General features: G+C 37.8%; 1 protein-coding gene across 1 annotated transcript in view; it reads left to right on the top strand.

Annotated features, from left to right (window-relative positions):
- Positions 1-23,026, top strand: part of LOC115523589 (ceruloplasmin) — a 60,579-nt gene that overhangs the window by 10,420 nt on the left and 27,133 nt on the right. The window contains 6 exon segments of the mRNA XM_030329729.1: positions 315-488; positions 8,836-9,090; positions 10,190-10,361; positions 13,547-13,686; positions 14,839-14,991; positions 16,487-16,698. Of these exon segments, the coding sequence (XP_030185589.1) occupies positions 315-488; positions 8,836-9,090; positions 10,190-10,361; positions 13,547-13,686; positions 14,839-14,991; positions 16,487-16,698 (1,106 nt within the window).

The following is a 23,026-nucleotide window of genomic DNA, read 5'->3' as shown; positions in this document are numbered from 1 at the left end:
GTTACCTTCAAAGACTTACTGTCTTAGTTTGTGGATGTATGCACCAGAAGATATACACACAACTTTGAATTCCAACCTTCTCATTTGCCAAAAAAGCATTGAATAGTTACGTGGTCAATGGGCATCCAGATATATGAGTATCTGTAAGCTCAGGATACTGAACATAAAGTTTCCTGGTGTTTCCATCTGTAAAACAGAAGTGACAAATCCAGATTGGGGGTGTATTAGAAAAGTAAAATTTTAAAGCTATAAATCACCTGCTAAAAATACATGCTAAAGAGTAACTTCTACTAAAATAGTAATTTTCACTTCAGATTCTCTGGATCAAGAAAAAGAAAAAAATATTGACCAAGAATTTGTGCTGATGTTTTCTGTGGTGGATGAAAATCTCAGCTGGTACCTATATGACAACATTAAAACCTACTGCTCTGAACCAGAGAAAGTTGAGGAAGATAACGAAGATTTCCAAGAGAGTAACAGGATGTATTGTAAGATTACAGAAAGCGTGTTAACTTAATCTTATTTTTCTTGATCCATTAAGTCTGCTAGATCTATTCTTTCACATGAATAAGTAGTATGTTTCTAATCTCTGGCCCTGATAAGAAAGCATATTAAACCTGCAACTTCATATTTAGCTAAACAGATCAAATCAAAACTCTGTGCCAGGTAAAACTGGATACACCAAATTGTTCCCAAACTAATAAGGAGAAAATATCATCAATTTTGGTTCAATGTATACGTATGTTATATTTATATGTTTGTTTATTAAACTCATTCTAAAATTTATTTGAGGCCGCCTAAAATTATTAAACTAAATGCTGAAAATTATCTTTATATCATAAAGCATTGAACTATACTTAAAATAGCTCAAACTACAGTTCTAAAAGGTATTTCTTTTATATATACATTGTCCCTCTGCATCATTTTTTTCTATCTTTTAATTCACTTTATTTCTTCTAGAAATGCTTTCTTTACTGCCTAGGCTCCTCCTTAATTCTCAGACTCAAAATAATGAGCTTAGTAAGGTTATCTATCACTCAGAATTTGCATAAGAAATTAAATCTCTTAACACCAGCTAGACCAATAAGTATGGCTTTTTGTTGGTTTGTATTCAGCTTCTTCAAAATTACCTTTACTCAGAAATGGAGAATACAAAAATAACTACCAAAGCAGAAAAACAAACTAATTAACAAAGTACAGATTCCCCCCCACCAACTTTTGTTTATTTCTGGCTGGAAGGTCCTCTTTCTATACTTCAATCCTGCCTTTGTTATGCACTAACAAAATAGATTTTAGAAAAAGTTACTCAAGGTCTAGTCTGGATAGGTCTGGTTGTACCTCTGTTGTATCACATACATTCATGGTGCTTCCCAGAACCAATTTCTATCTTATCTCTAGGACCACCCAGTTTGAATAGTGATCCTAGGTTTCTTTATTTTATTTTTATTTTTTTATATGAAATTTATTGTCAAATTGGTTTCCATACAACACCCAGTGCTCATCCCAACAGGTGCCCTCCTCAATGCCCATCACCCACTTTCCCCTCCCTCCTACCCCCCCATCAACCCTCAGTTTATTCTCAGTTTTTAAGGGTCTCTGATGGTTTGCCTCCTTCCCTCTCTGTAACTTTTTTCCCCCTTCCCCTCCCCCATGGTCTTCTGTTAAGTTTCTCAGTATCAACATAAGAGTGAAAACATATGGTATCTGTCTTTCTCTGTATGGCTTATTTCACTTAGCATCACACTCTCCGTTCCATCCACGTTGCTACAAAGGGCCATATTTCATTCTTTCTCATTGCCATGTAGTATTCCATTGTATATACAAACCACAGTTTCTTTATCCATTCATCAGTTGATGGACATTTAGGCTCTTTCCATAATTTGGCTATTGTTGAGAGTGCTGCTATAAACATTGGGGGTACAAGTGGTCCTATGCATCAGCACTCCTGTATCCCTTGGGTAAATTCCTAGAAGTGCTGTTGTTGGGTCATAGGGTAGATCTATTCTTAATTTTTTGAGGAACCTCCACACTGTTTTCCAGAGTGGCTGCACCAGTCTGCATTCCCACCAACAGTGCAAGAAGGTTCCCATTTCTCCACATCCTCTCCAGCATCTATAGTCTCCTGATTTGTTCATTTTAGCCACTCTGACCGGTGTGAGGTGATATCTCAGTGTGGTTTTGGTTTGTATTTCCCTGATGAGGAGTGACATTAAGCATCTTTTCATGTGCCTGTTGGCCACCTGGATGTCTTCTTTAGAGAAGTGTCTATTCATGTCTTCTGTCCATTTCTTCACTGGATTATTTGTTTTTTGGGGTATGGAGTTTGGTGAGTTGTTCATAGATTTTGGATACTAACCCTTTGTTTAATATGTCATTTGCAAATATCTTTCCCCATTCCGTTGGTTGCCTTTTAGTTTTGTTGATGGTTTCCTTTGCTGTGCAGAAGCTTTTTATCTTCATGAGGTCCCAATAGTTCACTTTTGCTTTTAATTCCCTTGCCTTTGGGGATGTGTCAAGTAAGAAATTGCTGCGGCTGATGTCAGAGGGTTTTTTTCCTGCTTTCTCCTCTAGGGTTTTGATGGTTTTCTGTCTCACATTCAGGTCCTTTATCCATTTTGAGTTTGTTTTTGTGAATGGTGAATGGTCTTCTGCATGTTGCTGTCCAGTTCTCCCAGCACCATTTGTTAAAGAGACTGTCTTTTTTCCATTGGATATTCTTTCCTGCTTTGTCAAAGACTAGTTGGCCATACTTTTGTGGGTCCAATTCTGGAGTCTCTATTCCATTGGTCTATGTGTCTGTTTTTGTGCCAATACCATGCTGTCTTGATGATTGCAGCTTTGTAGTAGAGGCTAAAGTCTGGGATTGTGATGCCTTCTGCTTTGGTCTTCTTCTTCAAAATTACTTTGGCTATTCGGGGACTTTTGTGGTTCCATATGAATTTTAGGATTGCTTGTTCTAGCTTCAAGAAGAATGCTGGTGCAATTTTGATTGGGATTGCATTGAATGTGTAGATAGCTTTGGGTAGTATTGACATTTCAACAATATTTATTCTTCCAACCCATGAGCACGGAATGTTGTTCCATTTCTTTGTATCTTCTTCACTTTCCTTCATAAGCTTTCTATAGTTTTCAGCATACAGATCTTTTACATCTTTGGTTAGGTTTATTGCTAGGTATTTTATGCTTCTTGGTGCAGTTGTGAATGGGATCAGTTTCTTTATTTATCTTTCTGTTGCTCCGTTATTAGTGTATAAGAATGCAACTGATTTCTGCACATTGATTTTATATCCTGCGACTTTGCTGATTCATGTATCAGTTCTAGCAGACTTTTGGTGGAGTCTATCGTGTTTTCCATGTCATCTACATGGAATATCATGCAAAAAGTGAAAGCTTGACTTCATCTTTACCAATTTTGATGCCTTTGATTTCCTTTTGTTGTCGGATTGCTGATGCTAGCACTTCCAACACTATGTTAAACAACAGTGGTGAGAGTGGACATCCCTGTTGTGTTCCTGATCTCAGGGGGAAAGCTCTCAGTTTTTCCCCATTGAGGATGATATTAGCTATGGACTTTTCATAAATGGCTTTTATGATGTTTAAGTATGTTCCTTCTATCCCGACTTTCTCAAGGGTCTTTATTAAGAAAGAATGCTGAATTTTGTCAAATGCTTTTTCTGCATCGATTGACAGGATCATATGGTTCTTATCTTTCCTTTTATTAATGTGATGTATCACATTGATGGATTTGCAAATATTAAACCAGCCCGGCAGCCCAGGAATGAATCCCACTCAATCATGGTGAATAATTCTTTTTATATGCTGTTGAATTCAATTTGCTAGTCTTATTGAGAATTTTTGCATCCATATTCATCAGGGATATTGGTCTGTAGTTCTCTTCTTCTGCTGGGTCTCTGTCTGGTTTGGGAATCAAAGTAATGCTGGCTTCATAGAATGAGTCTGGAAGTTTTCCTTCTCTTTCTATTTTTTGGAACAGCTGGAGGATAGGTATTATCTCTGCTTTAAATGTCTGGTAAAATTCCCCTGGGAAACCATCTGGTCCTGGACTCTTATTTGTAGAGAGATTTTTGATAACTGATTCAATTTCTTTGCTGGTTATGGGTCTGTTCAAATTTTCTTTTTCTTCCTGTTTGAGTTTTGGAAGTGTGTGGGTGCTTAGGAATTTGTCCATTTCTTCCAGGTTGTCCAATTTGTTGGCATATAATTTTTAATGTTATTCCCTGACAATTGCTTGTTATTTCTGAGGGATTGGTTGTAATAATTCCATTTTCATTCATGATTTTATCTATTTGGATCATCTCCCTTTTCTTTTGAGAAGCCTGGCTAGAGGTTTATAAATTTTGTTATTTTTTCAAAAAACCAACTCTTGGTTTCATTGATCTGCTCTACAGCTTTTTAGATTCTATATTGTTTGTTTCTGCTCTGATCTTTATTATTTCTCTTCTGCTGGGTTTGGGATGTCTTTGCTGTTCTGCTTCTATTTCCTTTAGGTGTGCTGTTAGATTTTGTATTTGGGATTTTTCTTGTTTCTTGAGATAGGCCTGGATTGCAATGTGTTTTCCTCTCAGGACTGCCTTTGCTGCATCCCAAAGCATTTGGATTGTTGTATTTTCATTTTTGTATGTTTCCATATATTTTTTGATTTCTTCTCTAATTGCCTGGTTGACCCACTCATTCGTTAGTAGGGTGTTCTTTAACCTCCATGCTTTTGGAGGTTTTCCAGACTTTTTCCTGTGGTTGATTTCAAGCTTCATAGCATTGTGGTCTGAAAGTATGCATGGTATAATTTCAATTCTTGTAAACTTATGAAGGGCTGTTTTGTGACCCATTATGTGATCTATCTTGGAGAATGTTCCATGTGCACTCAAGAAGAAAGTATATTCTGTTGCTTTGGGATGCAGAGTTCTAAATATATCTGTCAAGTCCATCTGATCCAGTGTCTCATTCAGGGCCCTTGTTTCTTTATTGACCATGTGTCTAGATGATCTATCCATTTCTGTAAGTGGGGTGTTAAAGTCCCCAGCAATTACCACATTCTTATCAATAAGGTTGCTTATGTTTATGAGTAATTGTTTTATATATTTGGGGGCTCTGGTATTCGGCGCATAGAGATTTATAATTGTTAGCTCTTCCTGATGGATAGACCCTGTAACTATTATATAATGTCCTTCTTCATCTCTTGTTACAGCCTTTAATTTAAAGTCTAGTTTGTCTGATATAAGTATGGCTACTCCAGCTTTCTTTTGACTTCCAGTAGCATGATAAATAGTTCTCCATCCCCTCACTTTCAATCTGAAAGTGTCCTCAGGTCTAAAATGAGTCTCTTGTAGACAGCAAATAGATGGGTCTTGTTTTTTTATCCATTCTGATACCCTGTGTCTTTTGGTTGGCGCATTTAGTCCATTTACATTCAGTGTTATTATAGAAAGATATGGGTTTAGAGTCATTGTGATGTCTGTAGGTTTCATGCTTGTAGCGATGTCTCTAGTACTTTGTCTCACAGGATCCCCCTTAGGATCTCTTATAGGGCTGGTTTAGTGGTGATGAATTCCTTCAGTTTTTGTTTGGGAAGACCTTTATCTCTCCTTCTATTCTAAATGACAGATTTGCTGGATAAAGGATTCTAGGCTGCATATTTTTTCTGTTCATTACGTTGAAGACTTCCTGCCATTCCTTTCTGGCCTGCCAACTTTCAGTAGTGAGATTTGCCACGAGTCTTATTGGTCTCCCTTTATATGTTAGAGCACATTTATCCCTAGCTGCTTTCAGAATTTTCTCTTTATCTTTGTATTTTGCCAGTTTCACTATGGTATGTCATCAGAAGATTGATTCAAGTTACATCTGAAGGGAGTTCTCTGTGCCTCTTGGATTTCAGTGCCTTTTTCCTTCCCGAGATCAGGAAAGTTCTCAGCTATGATTTCTTCAAGTACACCTTTAGCACCTTTCCCCTCTCTCTTCCTCCTCTGGAAAAGCAATCATACATAGATTATTTCTCTTTAGTGCATCACTTAGTTCTCTAATTTTCTCCTCATACTCCTGGATTTTTTTATCTCTTTTTCTCAGCTTCTTCTTTTTCCATAATTTTATCTTCTAGTTCACCTATTCTCTCCTCCGCCTCTTCAATCCAAGCTGTGGTAGTCTCCATTTTATTTTACAACTCATTAATAGCATTTTTTATCTCCTCCTGGCTGTTCCTTAGTCCCTTGATCTCTGTAGCAAGAGATTCTCTGCTGTCCTCTATACTGTTTTCAAGCCCAGCAATTAATTTTATGACTATTATTCTAAATTCACTTTCTGTTATATTGTTTAAATCATTTTTGATCAGTTCGTTAGCTGTCGCTATTTCCTGGAGTTTCTTTTGAGGGGAATTCTTCCGTTTTGTCATTTTGGATAGTCCCTGGAGTGGTGCGGGACTGCTGGGCACTTCCCCTGTGCTGTCTTGAATAACTTGCGTTGGTGGGCGGGGCCACAGTCAGACCTGATGTCTGCCCCCAGCCCACCGCTGGGGCCACAGTCAGACTGGTGTGTGCCTTCTCTTCCCCTCTCCTAGGGGCGGGATTCACTGTGGGGTAGTGTGGCCCATCTGGGCTACTTGCACACTGCCAGGCTTGTGGTGCTGGGGATCTGGCGTATTAGCTGGGGTGGAAGGGCAAGGTGCACAGGGGCGGGAGGGGCAGGCTCATCTCGCTTTTCCTTCAGAGGTCTGCTTCGGGAGGGGCCCTGCGGCACCGGGAGGGAGTCAGACCCGCCGGAGGGATGGATCCGCAGAAGCACAGTGTTGGGTGTTTGCGTGGAGCAAGCAAGTTCCCTGGCAGGAACTGGTTCCCTTCGGGATTTTGGCTGGGGGATGGGCGAGGGAGATGGCGCTGGTGAGCACCTTTGTTCCCCGCCAAACTGAGCTCTGTCGTCCGGGGCTCAACAACTCTCCCTCCCGTTGTCCTCCAGCCCTCCCATTCTCTGAGCAGAGCTGTTAACTTATAACCTTCCAGATGTTAAGTCCCGCTTGCTGTCAGAACACACTCTGTCCGGCCCCTCTGCTTTTGCAAGGGAGACTCGGGGGCTCTGCTTTGCCAGCGGGCTGCCCATCCACCCCGGCTCCTTCCCAGCAGTCCGTGTAGAACACACTGCCTCTCCACCCTTCCTACTCTGTTCCGTGAGCCTCTCATCTACGCTTGGCTCTGGAGAATCCATTCTGCTAGTCTTCTGGCAGTTTTCTGGGTTATTTAGGCAGGTGTGGGTGGAATCTAAGTGATCCGCAGGACGCCGTGAGCCCAGCATCCTCCTACACCACCATCTTCCCCAACATTTTGGCATATAATTTTTCATAGCATTCCCTGATAATTGCTTGTATTTCTGAGGGATTGGTTGTAATAATTCCATTTTCATTCATGATTTTATCTCTTTGGGTCCTCCCCCTTCTCTTTTTGAGAAGCCTGGCTAGAGGTTTATCAATTTTGTTATTTTTTCGAAAAACCAACTCTTGGTTTCATTGATCTTCTCTACTGTTTTTTTAGATTCTATATTTGTTTCTGCCCTGATATTTATTATTTCTCTTATTCTGCTGGATTTGGGGTGTCTTTGCTGCTCTGCTTCTGTTTCCTTTAGGTGTGCTGTTAGATTTTGTATTTGAGATTTTTCTTGTTTCTTAAGATAGGTCTGGATTGCAATGTATTTTCCTCCCAGGACTGCCTTTGCTGCATCCCAAAGCATTTGGATTGTTGTATTTTCATTTTCATTTGTATCCATATATTTTTAAAATTTCTTCTCTAATTGCCTGGTTGACCCATTTATTCTTTAGTAGGATGTTCTTTAACCTCCGTGCTTTTGGAGGTTTTCCAGACTTTTTCCTGTGGTTGATTTCAAGCTTCATAGCATTGTGGTCTGAAAGTGTGCATGGTATGATCTCAATTCTTGTATACTTATGAAGGGCTGTTTTGTGACCCATTATGTGATCTATCTTGGAGAATGTTCCATGTGCACTTGAGAAGAAAGTATATTCTTTTGCTTTGGGATGCAGAGTTCTAAATATATCTGTCAAGTCCATCTGATCCAATGTACCATCCAGAGCCCTTGTTTCTTTATTGATTCTGTGTCTGGATGATCTATCCATTGTTGTAAGTGGAGTATTAAAGTCCCCCTAGGTTTCTTTAAAGGGTCTTGGGCCATTCTGCCTTTGAATTTTTAGGTCTTTGTGGCTCTTGTACTGGTCCTTACTATCTTTCCCCTGGATTTCTTCTTTTTGCCGTCACATCTCTTCCAATTTTGACTTATAATCTCTAAAAAAAGAAAAAAGCTTTCCTTGTGTTCTTATGACACAAGGAATTCATGTTCACTGCAGAAAATCAGCAAAGTCCTAACATGCAAAAAGAAAAAATTGAAATTAATATTACCACTATCAACATGATATGTGATTGATTATGAAATAACCTTCAGTCTTTCTAAAATTTACTCTACGTGTGTACATTTTGTATATATGCACATATATATGCATACATTATATTTACAAATACCCATATACACATACTAATACACAGCTACACAGCTAATGTGTATAGCTTATAACAGAGAAAAAATAGGTTTCATCTTCATTGTTGTGTTCATCTGCTAATGTGTTGACAAAAATCCTGAGACTGGATTCAGGTCCAAAATAAGAGTGCTATGATTGATTAGCAATGTCTGATGTAGGTACGGAGGAAGGAATAGCAGTACATGTGCCAGGTATTTTCCAATCCAAATTGATATCTATTTCTATAGAGATAACTATTACCATCCCAGGCACCAATGTTTTTAATCACAATCTCTGATCTTGACTTACAGCTGTGAATGGATATACTTTTGGAAGTCTCCCAGGACTCTCCATGTGTGCAGAAGACAAAGTAAAATGGTATCTTTTTGGCATGGGTAATGAAATTGATGTGCACTCAGCTTTCTTCCACGGCCAAGTATTGACTAATAAGGGCTACCGTATTGATACAGTCAATCTCTTTCCTGCTACCCTCTTTGAAGCTTTTATGGTGGCCCAGAGTCCTGGAGAATGGATGCTTAGCTGTCAGAATCTCAACCACCTGAAAGGTAAGGCATCTTTACCTGAAATGAGCTTTCGGCCAAAAAAAGAGTCATGTATCTGTTACACTACTAATGGGGTGATAACTGGGAATCAGAATCTAAAAGTAAATAAAAATTTTTTAAAAAGAATCTAAAAGTTAAATATCTTTAGAATAATCTGAACTTTGAACTGGTAATTTAATTTTATTCTTATGATGGTATGCATCATAATATAATAAAAAAAACTGAAAGACTAGAATTTTACAAAATAATGAAATATGAAAATATATTAATTTGAGAAAAAGCATAACTGGCCCTGAATTACTCTTCTGTCCTAAAAGTATAGGTATACACTGAGAAGTATATACAACTTCTTCGCTTTGTAAAATACACAATATTGTAAACACCAGAAGATTTATATACTGTGCTGAAAAGTGTTTGTTTGTTTGTTTGTTTTAATTTGGTTCTATCAAACACAACCAACTTTGTTCTTTGAGTCCAGCTACTCCTTTGTTTAACTTGCTAAATACCTCCTTCATCTCTTCAACATAAGAACATTCCTTGTTCTTGAAAAATACTAGTTTGTAATATTGATCTCCTGAAGAAACTAGCTTAAATCTGGGTCTTTTAGCATGTTACTCTGACCTTCAAATATAATCTCACTATTAAATGTCACCTTGGTCTCAGAAGACCCAGCACTGCAGGTACATAACCATTTTGTTTTGTCCAAGAACAGTAATAATATATGCTCATTCTATTCCCCCTCCTCCACTCCACCCCGTCCCTTAAAATATGGCAAAGTCTCTCTTTATTACTTGTCTTTTAATGTGTCCTTTTTTGTTTCTCATCGAAAGACATCCCAAGTGAAACCCCACAAAGATTGGTACAATATTTTTTTAAAAATACTAGTGCTTAATATCTCTTCTCTGTGCCATAAGGGGAAGTTTTACTGCTCAAATTTTCCATCAGTAATTTATTTACAACTGTTTACTATCATTTTTAATATTGTTTCTAGCTGTCTATTTCTTCAGTTTCCATCTGTCATTTCATCAGCGGTGTTTACAAGGCAGTAGGAGGGAGAAACATTGGCTCCATTAACCAATGTCTCCTTCCATGTGATTTTCAGCTGGTCTGCAGGCCTTTTTCCAGGTACAAGACTGTAACAAGCCTTCATCAGAGGACAGTATCCTTGGGAAACATGTCAGGCATTACTACATCGCTGCTGAGGAAATCATCTGGAACTACGCACCCTCTGGAATAGACACCTTCACCCAAGAAAATTTAACAGCACCTGGAAGGTAATTCAGAAGAAGGACTATTATTTCAAAGTATGCCTCCCTAAGAAAAGAAAGAAAGAAAGAAAGAAAGAAAGAAAGAAAGAAAGAAAGAAAGAAAGCATAAAAAACTGATTCAGCAATTAACATTTTAATTGGTACCTGAAACTGAGTAACTAGACTGCTAAATATTTACTAAGGTGTTTGGTATGAGTCCAAGTTTGAGAAATATGACTTTTGAGTCCACGAAAAAATGGATATAAAAAAGTTATCAGATAGTCGACAAAATCCTCAGAAAATACTGAATATAATTAGACTAATTAATTTATTTACTTTTCTTTCATGAAAATACAACATTGTGCAATCCGGCAGCATTAAGTACATTCACAAGGTTGTACAATCAACACTATCTGTTTCCAGAACTCTCATTTTTCTAAATAGAAAGTCTGTATCCATTAAACAGTAGCTCTCTAATCCCTGATAACTTCTACTTTCTGTCTCCATGAATTTGCCTCTTCTAGGCACTTACTACAAGTGGAATAACAATATTTGTCCCTTTTTGTCTGGCTTATTCCACTTAGCATGTTTTTAAGGCTCATCCATGTTGTAACATCTATGAAAATCTCATTCCTCTTTAAGGCTGAATAATATTCCACTGTATGCATATACCACATTTTATTTATCCATCAATCTGTTGATGAACATTTGGGTTGCTTCTACTTTTTGTGAATAATGCAACTATTAACATTGAAAGTACAAGTATTGTTTACATCCCTGCTTTCAGTTGTTTTGTGTACATACTTAGGAATGGAATTGCTCAATCCTATGACAGTCCTATTTTTAATTTTTTGAGGAAGAGCCGTACTGTTTTCCACAGTGGCTGTACCATTTTACATGCTTACCAGTAATGTACAAGGGTTCCAATTTCTCTACCTACTTACCAATATTTATTTTCCATTTGTAAAATAATAGACATCTTCTTGAGTGTGGAGCTGTATCTTATTGTGATTTTGATTTGCATTTTCCTGATGACTAGTGATGTTCAGTATCTTTTCATGTCGCTGGTGTTTGGAGAAGTCTGTTCAAGTCCTTTTCCTGTTGTTGAGTTGGGTTGTTTTTGTTGTTGGTGGTGGTTGTTAAAGTATATGACTTCTTTATATATTCTGGATATTAATCTCTTATCAGATACATTGTTTGCAAATATTTTCCCCCATTCATTAGGTTTTCTTTTCACTTTCTTAATAGCATCCCCTGGGGTACAGCAGCTACTCCTGTATGTGTCTAGTGAGTTCCGCAACCTCCCAGCCATTCTTCCCTGCTCAGTCTTCCTTTCCTACTGTCCATTCACCATAAAGCACCCAAAGTGATCTTTCAAAAGTGTTGATGAAATTATGCCACATCCCTGTTTCAAGTCTCTGCTCAAATATCACTTCCTAAGAGATGCCTTCTTTGCCACCTATCTACTTGGAAAGGTTAAGTAACTTACTCAATGATGCATGACAGGTCAATAGCTGGGCCTGGCTCTATCCAGGTCTCTGATTCCTGAAGCAGAAATTTAAGTCCCAATCTACACTGACATCCAGAGGCAATGACTCCAGAGCTGTATCACCAGCTCAGAAGGCTCTTGTAAATTGCAGATTTGCATTTTTAATTGCTTAAAAACACCCTGCTTAGATGAGGTCCCTCCAAATCAGCATGTCCACATCTGAACCATTGTTTTCTCCATATACCTGAATTTCCTCCTCTCTGTGAATACTATAATTATCCATCCATCAGTGAAGCCCCAAACCTGAGTACCGTCATTGACTCCACACTTCCCCACTCCCTCCTCCTCTCCTCAAGTACTATCTCACTATATCCTAAACATCTCCAAAAAGTGTCTATTTTTTCCTCACCTGAGGGATCCTTTTAAAACACTAATCCTAAATGTTTACATATTTCAAAGCTTTCCCACTGCTCTGGGATGGACTACTGAAATTTTAGCAAGGTCCTGCTGTCCACCCCGCATCTTTCCAAGCCTCATTCTCTCTCTTCTGTCCCATTGTCTCTCTTTTGCCCTGCCCTGCACACTGTGCTCCTGTCATATTTTGTAAAACATGACATATTCACTCTTTCCTCTGAGTCTTCCCATAGGCTATTTCCTCTTTGTAAACACCCACCTCATTCTCCCCCCCCCACCTATACTTCATCTTTTTTTCAAATGTTTATTTATTATTTTTGAGAAAAGAGAGACAGAGAGAGAAAAGGGGGGCACAGAGAGAGAGGGAGACACAGAATCTGAAGCAGGCTCCAGGCTCTGAGCTGTCAGCACAGCAGGGCTCGAACTGAACTGCGAGATCCTGACCTGAGCCAAGTCAGTTGCTTAACAGACTGAGCCACCCAGGTGCCCCTATACTTCATCTTTTTAACTCTACTTCTCTTCTAGATAGTTTTTAAAAATCATTTTCTTTGGAAAGCCTTTGGAGCCTCTTCCTACCACTTCCCCCAAACTGCTCCATAACACCCTGTGCTTATTGCATGTTAATTGCACATGCAATTAATCAATAATATTGATATTAATATCAATGTTATTACATTGATTGGCTCACAGTCTGTCTTCTCTGTCAAGTCCATGTGGACAGAGATGGGTCCAGCTTGCTTATGGTTATACCATCAGCACATACCAAGGTTCCTGGCAAAAAAGCATATGTCCTCTACATTTGTTAAATGGAAGAAGAGATGAATGGGATGACTTTGGCAAGTCAAACACCTCTCTGAGATATAATTTCTCCATTTGTAAACTGGGGAGAATAATGCCAACTTTGCCACCTTATTATGGGAGTTTCAAATAATAAATGAAAGCTCCTAAGTACCTGGTGGGTGCTCATATGCAATAAGCTAGCTATTGTATTTTTAAACCTTTTATAATTTGTTTAAAAAGATACTATCGTAGAATAGTATAACTATCAGGGGTTGACGCGAGCCATCTTAAAATTGTTTCCCTTCACTTGAAAAAGTGAAACCTCTACACCATGATTCTCCATTCTAGTTGAACATCCTTCTGTGAAGTGCCTAGTACCATCTGCTTCTTTTTAGATATTTGATAAATAATGAATAATAATTACCTCTGAGCGCTGGTCATCATTTTTCTCTTCAGTTAGTATTGTATATGAATACCTGCTTTCTGTTTTGTTTTCAACTCCACTGTTAAACCCTTTTTCTCTTGGCAGTGCTTCAGAGGTATTTTTTGAACAAGGTCCTACAAGAATTGGAGGATCTTATAAAAAGCTGGTTTATCGTGAGTACACAGATGCCTCCTTCACAAATCAAAAGAAGAGGGGCCCTGAAGAGGAACATCTTGGCATCCTGGGTGAGTCCAGGCAGAGTATCGATGACTATTATACTCTTCTCCTGGGCTACCCAACCTCAGAAAGAATAGAAACTTCAAGAACTGCAGTATGATTTCTATGTATAAACTAGAGTTGTGGAAGGTCATTCAACTATTAAATGTAGCAGCTAATTAATTTTCCAATGTAAATTACCAATAGTAAATCTTCATCGTTAAAAACTATGCTAGCTTCAAATAATGATGTTTTTTTTTTCTTCAAGACGTAAGGAGAATTGTGTATTTATGACTTGGTTTAAATTGACAACAAAGCTGTTAGCCTCTGTTCTTAGCTGAAGGTACACTTCCTTAGAAATAAAATCCAGGCTATTAATGAAAGAGACTGCCTCTGTCATAGAGCCTTGTCCACAGCCCAGAGACCTGTTCTTGCTCAGGCTTTCAGGCAGAATATAATGGGTGAACATACAAAGTCTAGATTCAGACTATCCTCACTCCTCACCTATTAACCATGTGACCTTTGAAAGTACTCAGCCTGCTCTGCCTTCTTTCTGTAAAATGGAAACAGTAATAATGATAACAGTCCTTACCTCATAAAAGTGTTGTAAAGATTAAAGGAGTTAATACACATAAAAACTCAGAAAAGCACATGGGAAGCTCTCAATATCATCTTATATGTTACATAAAATATGCACTATGTATCTGTTTTTATTCTATATTTGGTAATATTAATTTTGGTGAAGAAAAATCCACAAAAGTGTTACTCTTCACATCCAACACAATTTAACTTACCCTCTTAGGGTGATCAAGGTTTATAGAACACCCCTGACTCTTGGGACAAGTGTCACCCATCTGGCCAACCGAAGATGAAGATGAAAAGAGTATAGATACACACTGAATAGTTTCTTGTAGATGTATAAAGCCGGTGAACTGACTTGGATAAAAACAGTAACAGATTTTCTTAACCTAAAGTCGAATCAAAAAACCCTTCTCATCTCTTTCGAGCCTTGCCATGTCAAATTGATAATGGAGTTTTAAAAAACTAGGTTTTCCATTTCCCACAAATAAAATGTTGCTTCCAGTGGTTTCTGCCAGAGGATAAGCCAAAGAAAACAACTGTCTTATGTACTCTGTATGTTATATACCAAGGGTGGGTAATAATGTTCTCTTTGTCCCTAGGTCCTGTCATTTGGGCAGAGGTGGGAGACACGATCAGAGTCACTTTCCATAACAAAGGAACATATCCCCTCAGTATTGAGCCCATTGGGGTGAGAGTCAGTAAGGACAACGAGGGCTCCTACTATGCCTCACATCACAACCCCTCAAGTGGAAGTGAGTACAACATTCTGTAACCAAACAATATTTAATAACCCACTGTGCTGGTCACCAGGGAAAACTGTCCTGCAAAAACTGAAGGCAGGATCTTCCAAGGAAGCTGCTCATGTATCATGTTTAGGCATCATGGCAGGAAGCAAGTTAACCTCTTCTCCTTCCATTTCCAATTGGTTTATGGAATTTTGTTCTGCCTTAATTGGATGATTTTTAACAGTGCTGTTAGTAACTAATTAGGATTACATCAGTTATACATTTCTGAAGTACTCCTTGGGTGATTTTTAAATTTGAAAATGTTCTTGCAATTATAAGATTAGATGAATACTTGAATATTTGAAAAATATAAAAAGATACAGCCAACAATGTTATCTATAGTTCTACAGACAACCGTATTATATTCTTGTATAGTTCCTCTACTCTTTCATCTGGGTACCTATATATTTTAAATGTGGTTGAGATCACAGTTATATAAATATACTTATCATTGTAATTTTGTACTGAACTTGTTTCTTTAGCATCATAAGCATGTTGATATCATTTTAATAACACAAAATATTCCATTTTATGCACATATTTTGGTATTTGTATATGTCAGAGCTGGCCGAAGAAGACTAGTGCCTTTGTCACCACTTGCAGTACGACTGTGGGCAAGTTATTAAGTCTTTCTGGCCTCACTTTCCCCAAGTATACAATCAGGAGATTTGAACCGGATCATCTGCAGTTTCCTTTCAGTTCTGAAATTATTTTCAGTTCAGTATCATTCAATAGAAAATATATGGATTACCTCCTATTTTCAGGTGTTGCTCTAGCCAATAGAAATATAGAGACAATGCTTGCCTTTCAGGAAGGTTAAGTTCCATTGGGTGCTGGGATGGGGGCAGGGAAATACCCACAATCTAACATTAAATGTGCTGGGGACATTCTCAGGGGCTCTCCTAGTCTCTTCAGGCTGCTATAACTAAATACCACAGACTGAAAGGCTTATACACAACAGAAATTTATCTTTCACATTTTGGGATGCTGAAAATCCAAGATCAGGGAGCCAGCATGGTTGGATGAAGACCCTTTTCTGGGTCTCAGACTTCTCATTGTATTTTCACAAGGTGGCAGGGATTAGGGAGCTATGTGGGATCTCTATTATAAGGGCACTAATCCCATTTAGGATTACCTTGATCACCCTCCAAAGGTACCACCTTCTAACACTATCACATGGGGTGTTAGGGTTGCAATATGTGAATTCTGGGAGGACACAAACATTCAGACCGTAGAGGCACCAATCGTAGACTGGTTAAGAGGAGGCTTCCTGAAGGAAATCACACCCATCCGTGACCTGGCACAGGAGCACAAGTGGGACTCCATTCAAGGAGGATTTCATTCTAATTCATAATAATGAACTGAGAAGTGGGTTGTCTTAGACTAAACCCAGTCTACTTTGTGGCTCAAATGACCACATTAGAAAGCATACTTAACCTCTCCATTGTGACACTTCTCACAGGTGTGCCTCCTTCAGCCTCCCATGTGGCACCTCAACAAACATTTACCTATGAATGGACTGTGCCCAAAGAAGTGGGACCCACTTACAAAGACCCTGTCTGTCTATCTAAGATGTATTACTCTGCTGTGGATCCCACTAAAGATATATTCACTGGGCTTATTGGGCCAATGAAAATATGCAGGAAAGGAAGTTTACATGAAAATGGGAGACAGGTAAGTCCAATCAGGGAAAATAAAAATGATTTCCCAATCCCTTTGAACTATCATTATTACAGGGAAAATTCTGGGTTTTGAGGCAGTAAGGATTTTACATATGATGTTCAGTATAAATTTTTCTCAGGCTCATGACAGCTATACTATGCGGAGTTTCTCTGGCTAACATGATTATTTCAAGAAGAGCTGGAAACAAACTTTCTTTGGAATCCAAGGTCTTTTAATGTATATTTAGACTTCAACACACAAATTAAAAAAATGGTAACAGGTCATTCAACATTCACTGAAGAAAATATTGCTTAAAACATTTTTTAGAAAGAAGGAAATGGCCATTTGACCAGGAAATAGAAATATACCTCCATCATATTTTTATCTCTCAACTAAGTATTTTACTATGAACCTTTAAAAGATAAGTACCCTCTTAAAAATGCCTTCAATATAATTGTCATACCTTAAAATCATCATCATAATAATCTCTTAGTATTATCAATTTTTTATCAAATTTCCAATCAATGTATTCATATTTCCCCAGTTGCCTCTTAATTATTTCAATTTTGTTGTCTGAATCAGTACCCAAATAATTACACACATTGCAATCAGTTGTTATGTTTCTCAAGATTATTTCCTTGCATTTTTTTCTGTTGCAAGGGTATTTATCTTACGTCAGTTTCTCATGCCTAGATTTTACTGATTGCATTCCTATAGCATGTTTGTTTCTCTTTCTCTCAATTTCATATAAATCAGTGGCTAGGTCAACAGGCTTGATCAGATTCAGGTTAGATTTTTTTTTCCAATACAACTTCCAAGTGTGGTACTGTGTACTTCCATCAGGGGGTATATAATATATAATTGTCTCTCAGTTGGGAATATTGTCAGCCACTGACAACCATTTCCTAGATTCATAAGCCAACAGGGGTTGCACAATAGTAAAATTATATTTTACTATTCTATGGTGGGTGCCACCCACCCATCATTCTTCTTTATTTATTAGCCAGTATACCTCCATAAATGGAAACTTCCCTTAATGGATTGTTTGGTTAGCCTGAGGTTCATATTATATAAGCAAGGAATGACCAATGTTTGATTCTTTCCCTTTATTTACAAGTTTTCAAAGTAATAGTTCTCCACTAGCATACTTCAAAGATTTTTCATAATTTCTTTTCTTTTTTTAAAAAAAATGTTTTTGATGCTTATTTATTTGAGAGAGAGAGAGAGAGAGAGTGAGTGAGCGAGCGAGCATGAGCAGGGGAGGGGCACAGAGAGAGGTAGACACAGAATCTGAAGCAGGCTCCAGGCCTGAGTGGTCAGCATAGAGCCTGATGCAGGGCTAGAACTCATGAACCATGACATCATGACCTGAGCTGAAGTCAGACACTTAAATGACTGAGCCACCCCAGGTGCCCCTCTTTTCTTTTTGAGTACTATTGTGAACTCACATATTTAAGTATATTTGGTGTGTTTGAATTCATTGCCATTATCCCTACTGATGCCCAAAGTATCCTATTTTTTGCCCCTGAGGGGATTTGTTCAGGTTGACTCCTTGATTTTTACATGAACTTCATAGTCTTTGCAGCTTCCTTGATTTCTAGTATAAAAGGCTATTTAAGGTTCATATTGCACATTTTCTGAGCCAGACCTGGGATCAGCCATTTCTCCCAAAAAGCCATAGTTCTTTGGGTAAAAAATTATTTTTTGAACCATAATCTGAACACTTATGGGTGCTAATTTCTATTGGCGTAATCATTGTTTCTAAAGGCCTTTTCAATGGGCAGAACTGGGGGGAAAGTTTAAGATAAAATTCATCATGAGTTTATACTGATACGTTTTATTCAAATTCAGGTCTAAAGATTCTTTTTGTGTTTTTTTTTTTCACTTAACCTTATTAATCTTACATGTGTATCTCCCTTTAGCTGTACCGAAAAATCTTAGTTCTCAATGATAACAAGATAAATATTCACTCAATTCATCACACAATATACCTACCACAGCCTCAGAATCACAGTTACAATACCAGAGCCAACAATATAATTACTGAAAACAATTTAAGATTTGTTTGCTGCCCTTTTTTGTCCTTCGAATAGATCCCACTGGAAATGTTCAGTCAAATTACAGAGTTAAAGTTGCTTGGAATAGTTCTTCTCTGCATAGTTTTGCCACTCACCAGATACACAGGTTTATTTAATTTATTTTACTTCTATTTCTTTTAGGAATTGTCTTTTAGGAATAATAATTACAATATTATTTTATAATTATGTAACATATTCACCTGGTTCCAACATCAGATCTACAAAAAGATGCATATTCAACAAAGTCTAGCCTATCCTTTCTCCCCTCTCATCTATTCCCTTACCTCTTATTTTTTAGCTTTATTGTTTTAGCTTTATGGTTTTTACCTTATGGTTAATAAACCATAATGGAAACCATTTGTTTTCCATTATTCTTTTGTCAGCTTGATTTTTAGAGCATTTTTTTCTTTTTTTAAAATATATTTATTGTGTAATTTACATCCAAGTTAGTTAGCATATAGTGCAACAATGATTTCAGGACTAGATTCCTTATTTTCCCTTACCCATTTAGCCTATCCCACCTTCCACAACCCTTCCAGTAACCCTCTGTTCTCTGTATTTAAGAGTCTTTTATGTTTTGTCCCCTTCCATGTTTTTATATTATTTTTGCTTGCCTTCCCTTGTGTTCATCTGTTCTGTGTCTTAAAGTCCTCATATGAGTGAAGTCATATGATATTTGTTTTTCTCTGACTAATTTCGCTTAGCATAATACCCTCTGGTTCCATCCACATAGTTGCAAATGGCAAGATTTCTTTCTTTTTGATTGCTGAGTAATATTCCACTGTATCTATCTATCTATCTATCTATCTATCTATCTATACACACACACACACACACACACACACACACACATATATACATTGATGGACATTTGGGCTCTTTCCATACTTCAGCTATTGTTGATAGCGCTGCTATAAACATTGGGGTGCGTGTGCCCTTTCAAAACAGCATACCTGTATCCCTTGGGTAAATACCTAGTAGTGCAATTGCTGGGTCGTAGGGTAGTTCTATTTTTAGTTTTTTGAGGAACCTCCATACTGTTTTCCAGAGTGGCTGACCCAGTTTTCATTCCCACCAGCAGGGCAAAAGAGATCCTCTTTCTCTGCATCCTCACCAACATCTGTTGTTGCCTGAGTTTTTAATGTTAGCCGTTCTGACATTAGGTGTGAGGTGGTATCTCATTGTGGTTTTGATTTGTATTTCCCTGATGAAGAGTGATGTTGAACATTTTTTCATGGGTCTGGTAGCCATCTGGATGTCTTCTTTGGAGAAGTGTCTATTCATGTCTTTTGCCCATTTCTTCACTGGATTATTTGTTTTTGGGTGTTGAGTTTGAGAAGTTCTTTACAGATTTTAGATACTAACCTGTTTTCTGATATGTCATTTGCACATATCTTCTCCCATTCCGTCGGTTGCCTTTTAGTTTTGCTGATTGTTTCCTTCACTGTGCAGAAGCTTTTTATTTTCATGAGGTCCCAGTAGTTCATTTTTGCTTTTGTTTCCCTTGCCTCTGGAGACATGTTGAGTAAGAAGTTGCTGCAGCCAAGATCAGAGAGGTGTTTGTTTGCTTTCTCTGTGAGGATTTTGATGGCTTCCTGTCTTACCTTTAGGTCTTTCATCTATTTTGAGTTTATTTTTGTGTCTGGTGAAAGAAAGTGGTCCAGGTTTTTTTTTCTGCATGTCGTTGTCCAGTTTTCCCAACACCATTTGCTAAAGAGACTGTCTTTATTCCATTAGATATTCTTTCCTGCTTTGTCAAAAATTAGTTAGCCATACGTTTGTGGATCCTTTTCTGGGTTCTCTATGCTGTTCCATTGATCTGAGTGTCTGTTTTTGTGACATGTAGTTCTCCTTTTTAGTGGGGTCTTTGGTTTTGGAATCAAGGTAATGCTGGCTTCATAGAAAGAGTTTGGAAGTTTTTCTTCCATTTCTATTTTTTGGAACAGCTTCAAAAGAATAGGTGTTAAGTCTTCTTTAAATGGCTTGCTGGAATTCCCCTGGAAAGCCATCTGGCCCTGGACTCTTGTTTTTTGTGAGATTTTTGATTACTAATTAAATTTCTTTCCTGGTTATGGGTTTATTCAAATGTTCTATTTTTTCCTGTTTCAGTTTTGGAAGTTTATATGTTTCTAGGAATGTGTTCATTTATTCCAGATTGCCCATTTTATTGGCACATAATTGCTCATAATATTGTCTTATTATTGTGTGTATTTCTACAGTGTTGGTTGTGATCTCTCCTCTCTCATTCTTGATTTTATTTATTTGGGTCCTTTCCTTTTTCTTTTTGATCAAACTGGGTAGGAGTTTGTCAATTTTTTAAATTCTTTCTAAGAACCAGCTCCTGATTTCATTGATCTGTTCTGTATTTTTGGTTTCGATAGCATTGATTTCTGCTCTAATCTTTATTATTTCCTGCCTTCTTCTGGTTTGGGGCTTTATTTTCTGTTCTTTTTCCAGCTCTTTAAGGTGTAAGGTTAGGTTGTATATCTGAGAACTTTCTTCCTTCTTTAGGAAGCCCTGGGTTGCTATACTTCCCTCTTATGACTGCCTTTGCTGCATCTCAGAGGTTTGGGCTGTGGTGTTATCATTTTCATTGGCTTCCATGTACTTTTCAATTTCCTCTTTAACTTCTTGGTTAGCCCATTCATTCTTTAGTAGCATGTTCCTTAGTCTCCAACTATTTGTTACCTTTCCAAATTTTTTCTTGTGGTTGATTTCGAGTTTCATAGCATTGTGGTCTGAAAATATGCATGGTATGATCGTGATCTTTTTGTACCTGTTGAGGGCTGATTTGTGTCCCAGTATGTGATCTATTCTGGAGAACGTTCCATGTGCACTGGAGAAGAGTGTGTATTCTGCTGCTTTAGGATGAAATGTTCTGAATATATCTGTTCAGTCCATCTGGTCCAGTGTGTCATTCAAAGCCATTGTTTCCTTGTTGATTTTCTGTTTAGATGGTCTGTTCAATGTTGTACATGGGATGTTGAAGTCCCCTACTATTATGGTATTATTATCAATGAGTTTCTTCATGTTTGTGATTAATTGATTTATGTATTTGGGTGTGCCACATTTGGAGCATAAATGTTTACAACTGTTAGGTCTTCTTGGTGGATAGACCCCTTAATTATGATATAATGCCCTTCTTCATCTCTTGTTACAGTCTTTATTTTAAAGTCTAGATTGTCTGATAAAATATGGCTACTCCAGCTTTCTTTTGTGGACCATTAGCATGATAGATGGTTTTCCATCCCCTTATTTTCAATCTGAAGGTGACTTTAGGTCTAAAATGGGTCTCTTGTAAACAGCATATAGATGGATCTTGTTTTCTTATCCATTCTGTTACCCTATGTCTTTTGACTGGAGCATTTAGATCATTGACATTTAGAGTGAGTACTGAAAGATAGGAGTTTATTGCCATTATGTTTCTTGTAGAATTGGAGTTTCTGGTGGTGTTCTCTGGTCCTTTTTAGTCTTTGTTGCTTTTGGTCTTTTCAGATTTTTGGGGTTTTGGGGGGGGTTGTTTTGTTTTGTTTTTGTTTTGTTTTGTCTTTTGTCCCCTCAGAGTCCCCCTTATAATTTCTTGCAGGCTGGTTTAGTGGTCATGAACTCCTTTAAGTTTTATTTGTCTGGGAAACTTTTAATCTCTCCTTCTGTTTGGAATGACAGCCTTGCTGGAGAAAGAATTCTTGGCTGCATATTTTTCTGATTCAGTGCATTGAACATATCCTGCCATTCCTTTCTGGCCTGCCAAGTTTCTGTGGATAGGTCTGCTGCAAACCTGATCTGCCTTCCCTTGTAGGTTAAGGACTTTTTTTCCCTTGCTGCTTTCATCATTCTTTCCATGCCTGAGTCTTTTGTGAATTTGACTATGATATGCCTGCTGATGGTCGTTTTTGTTGTATCTTATGGAAGTCCTCTGTGCTTCCTGGATTTTGATGTCTTTGTCTTTCCCCAGGTTAGGAAAGTTTTCTGCTATGATTTGCTCACATGAAATTTCTACCCCTTTTTGTCTCTCTTCATCTTCTGGTACCCCTATGATTCTGATGTTATTTCTTTTTAATGAGTCACTGAGTTCTCTAATTATTATTTTGTGCCCTTTTGCCTTAGTCTCCGTCTTTTTTTCTGCTTCATTATTCTCCATAAGTTTGTCCCCTGTTATCACTGATTCCCTGCCCTGCTTCATCAATTCTTGCCACTGTAGCATCCATTTGAGATTGCAGGTCAGTTATAGCATTTTTTATTTCATCCTGACTAGCTTTTAC

The sequence above is a fragment of the Lynx canadensis genome, chromosome C2 (genome assembly GCF_007474595.2).
Source record: "Lynx canadensis isolate LIC74 chromosome C2, mLynCan4.pri.v2, whole genome shotgun sequence".
Lineage (NCBI taxonomy): Eukaryota > Metazoa > Chordata > Mammalia > Carnivora > Felidae > Lynx > Lynx canadensis.
This window is presented reverse-complemented; position numbering and strand designations above follow the sequence as displayed.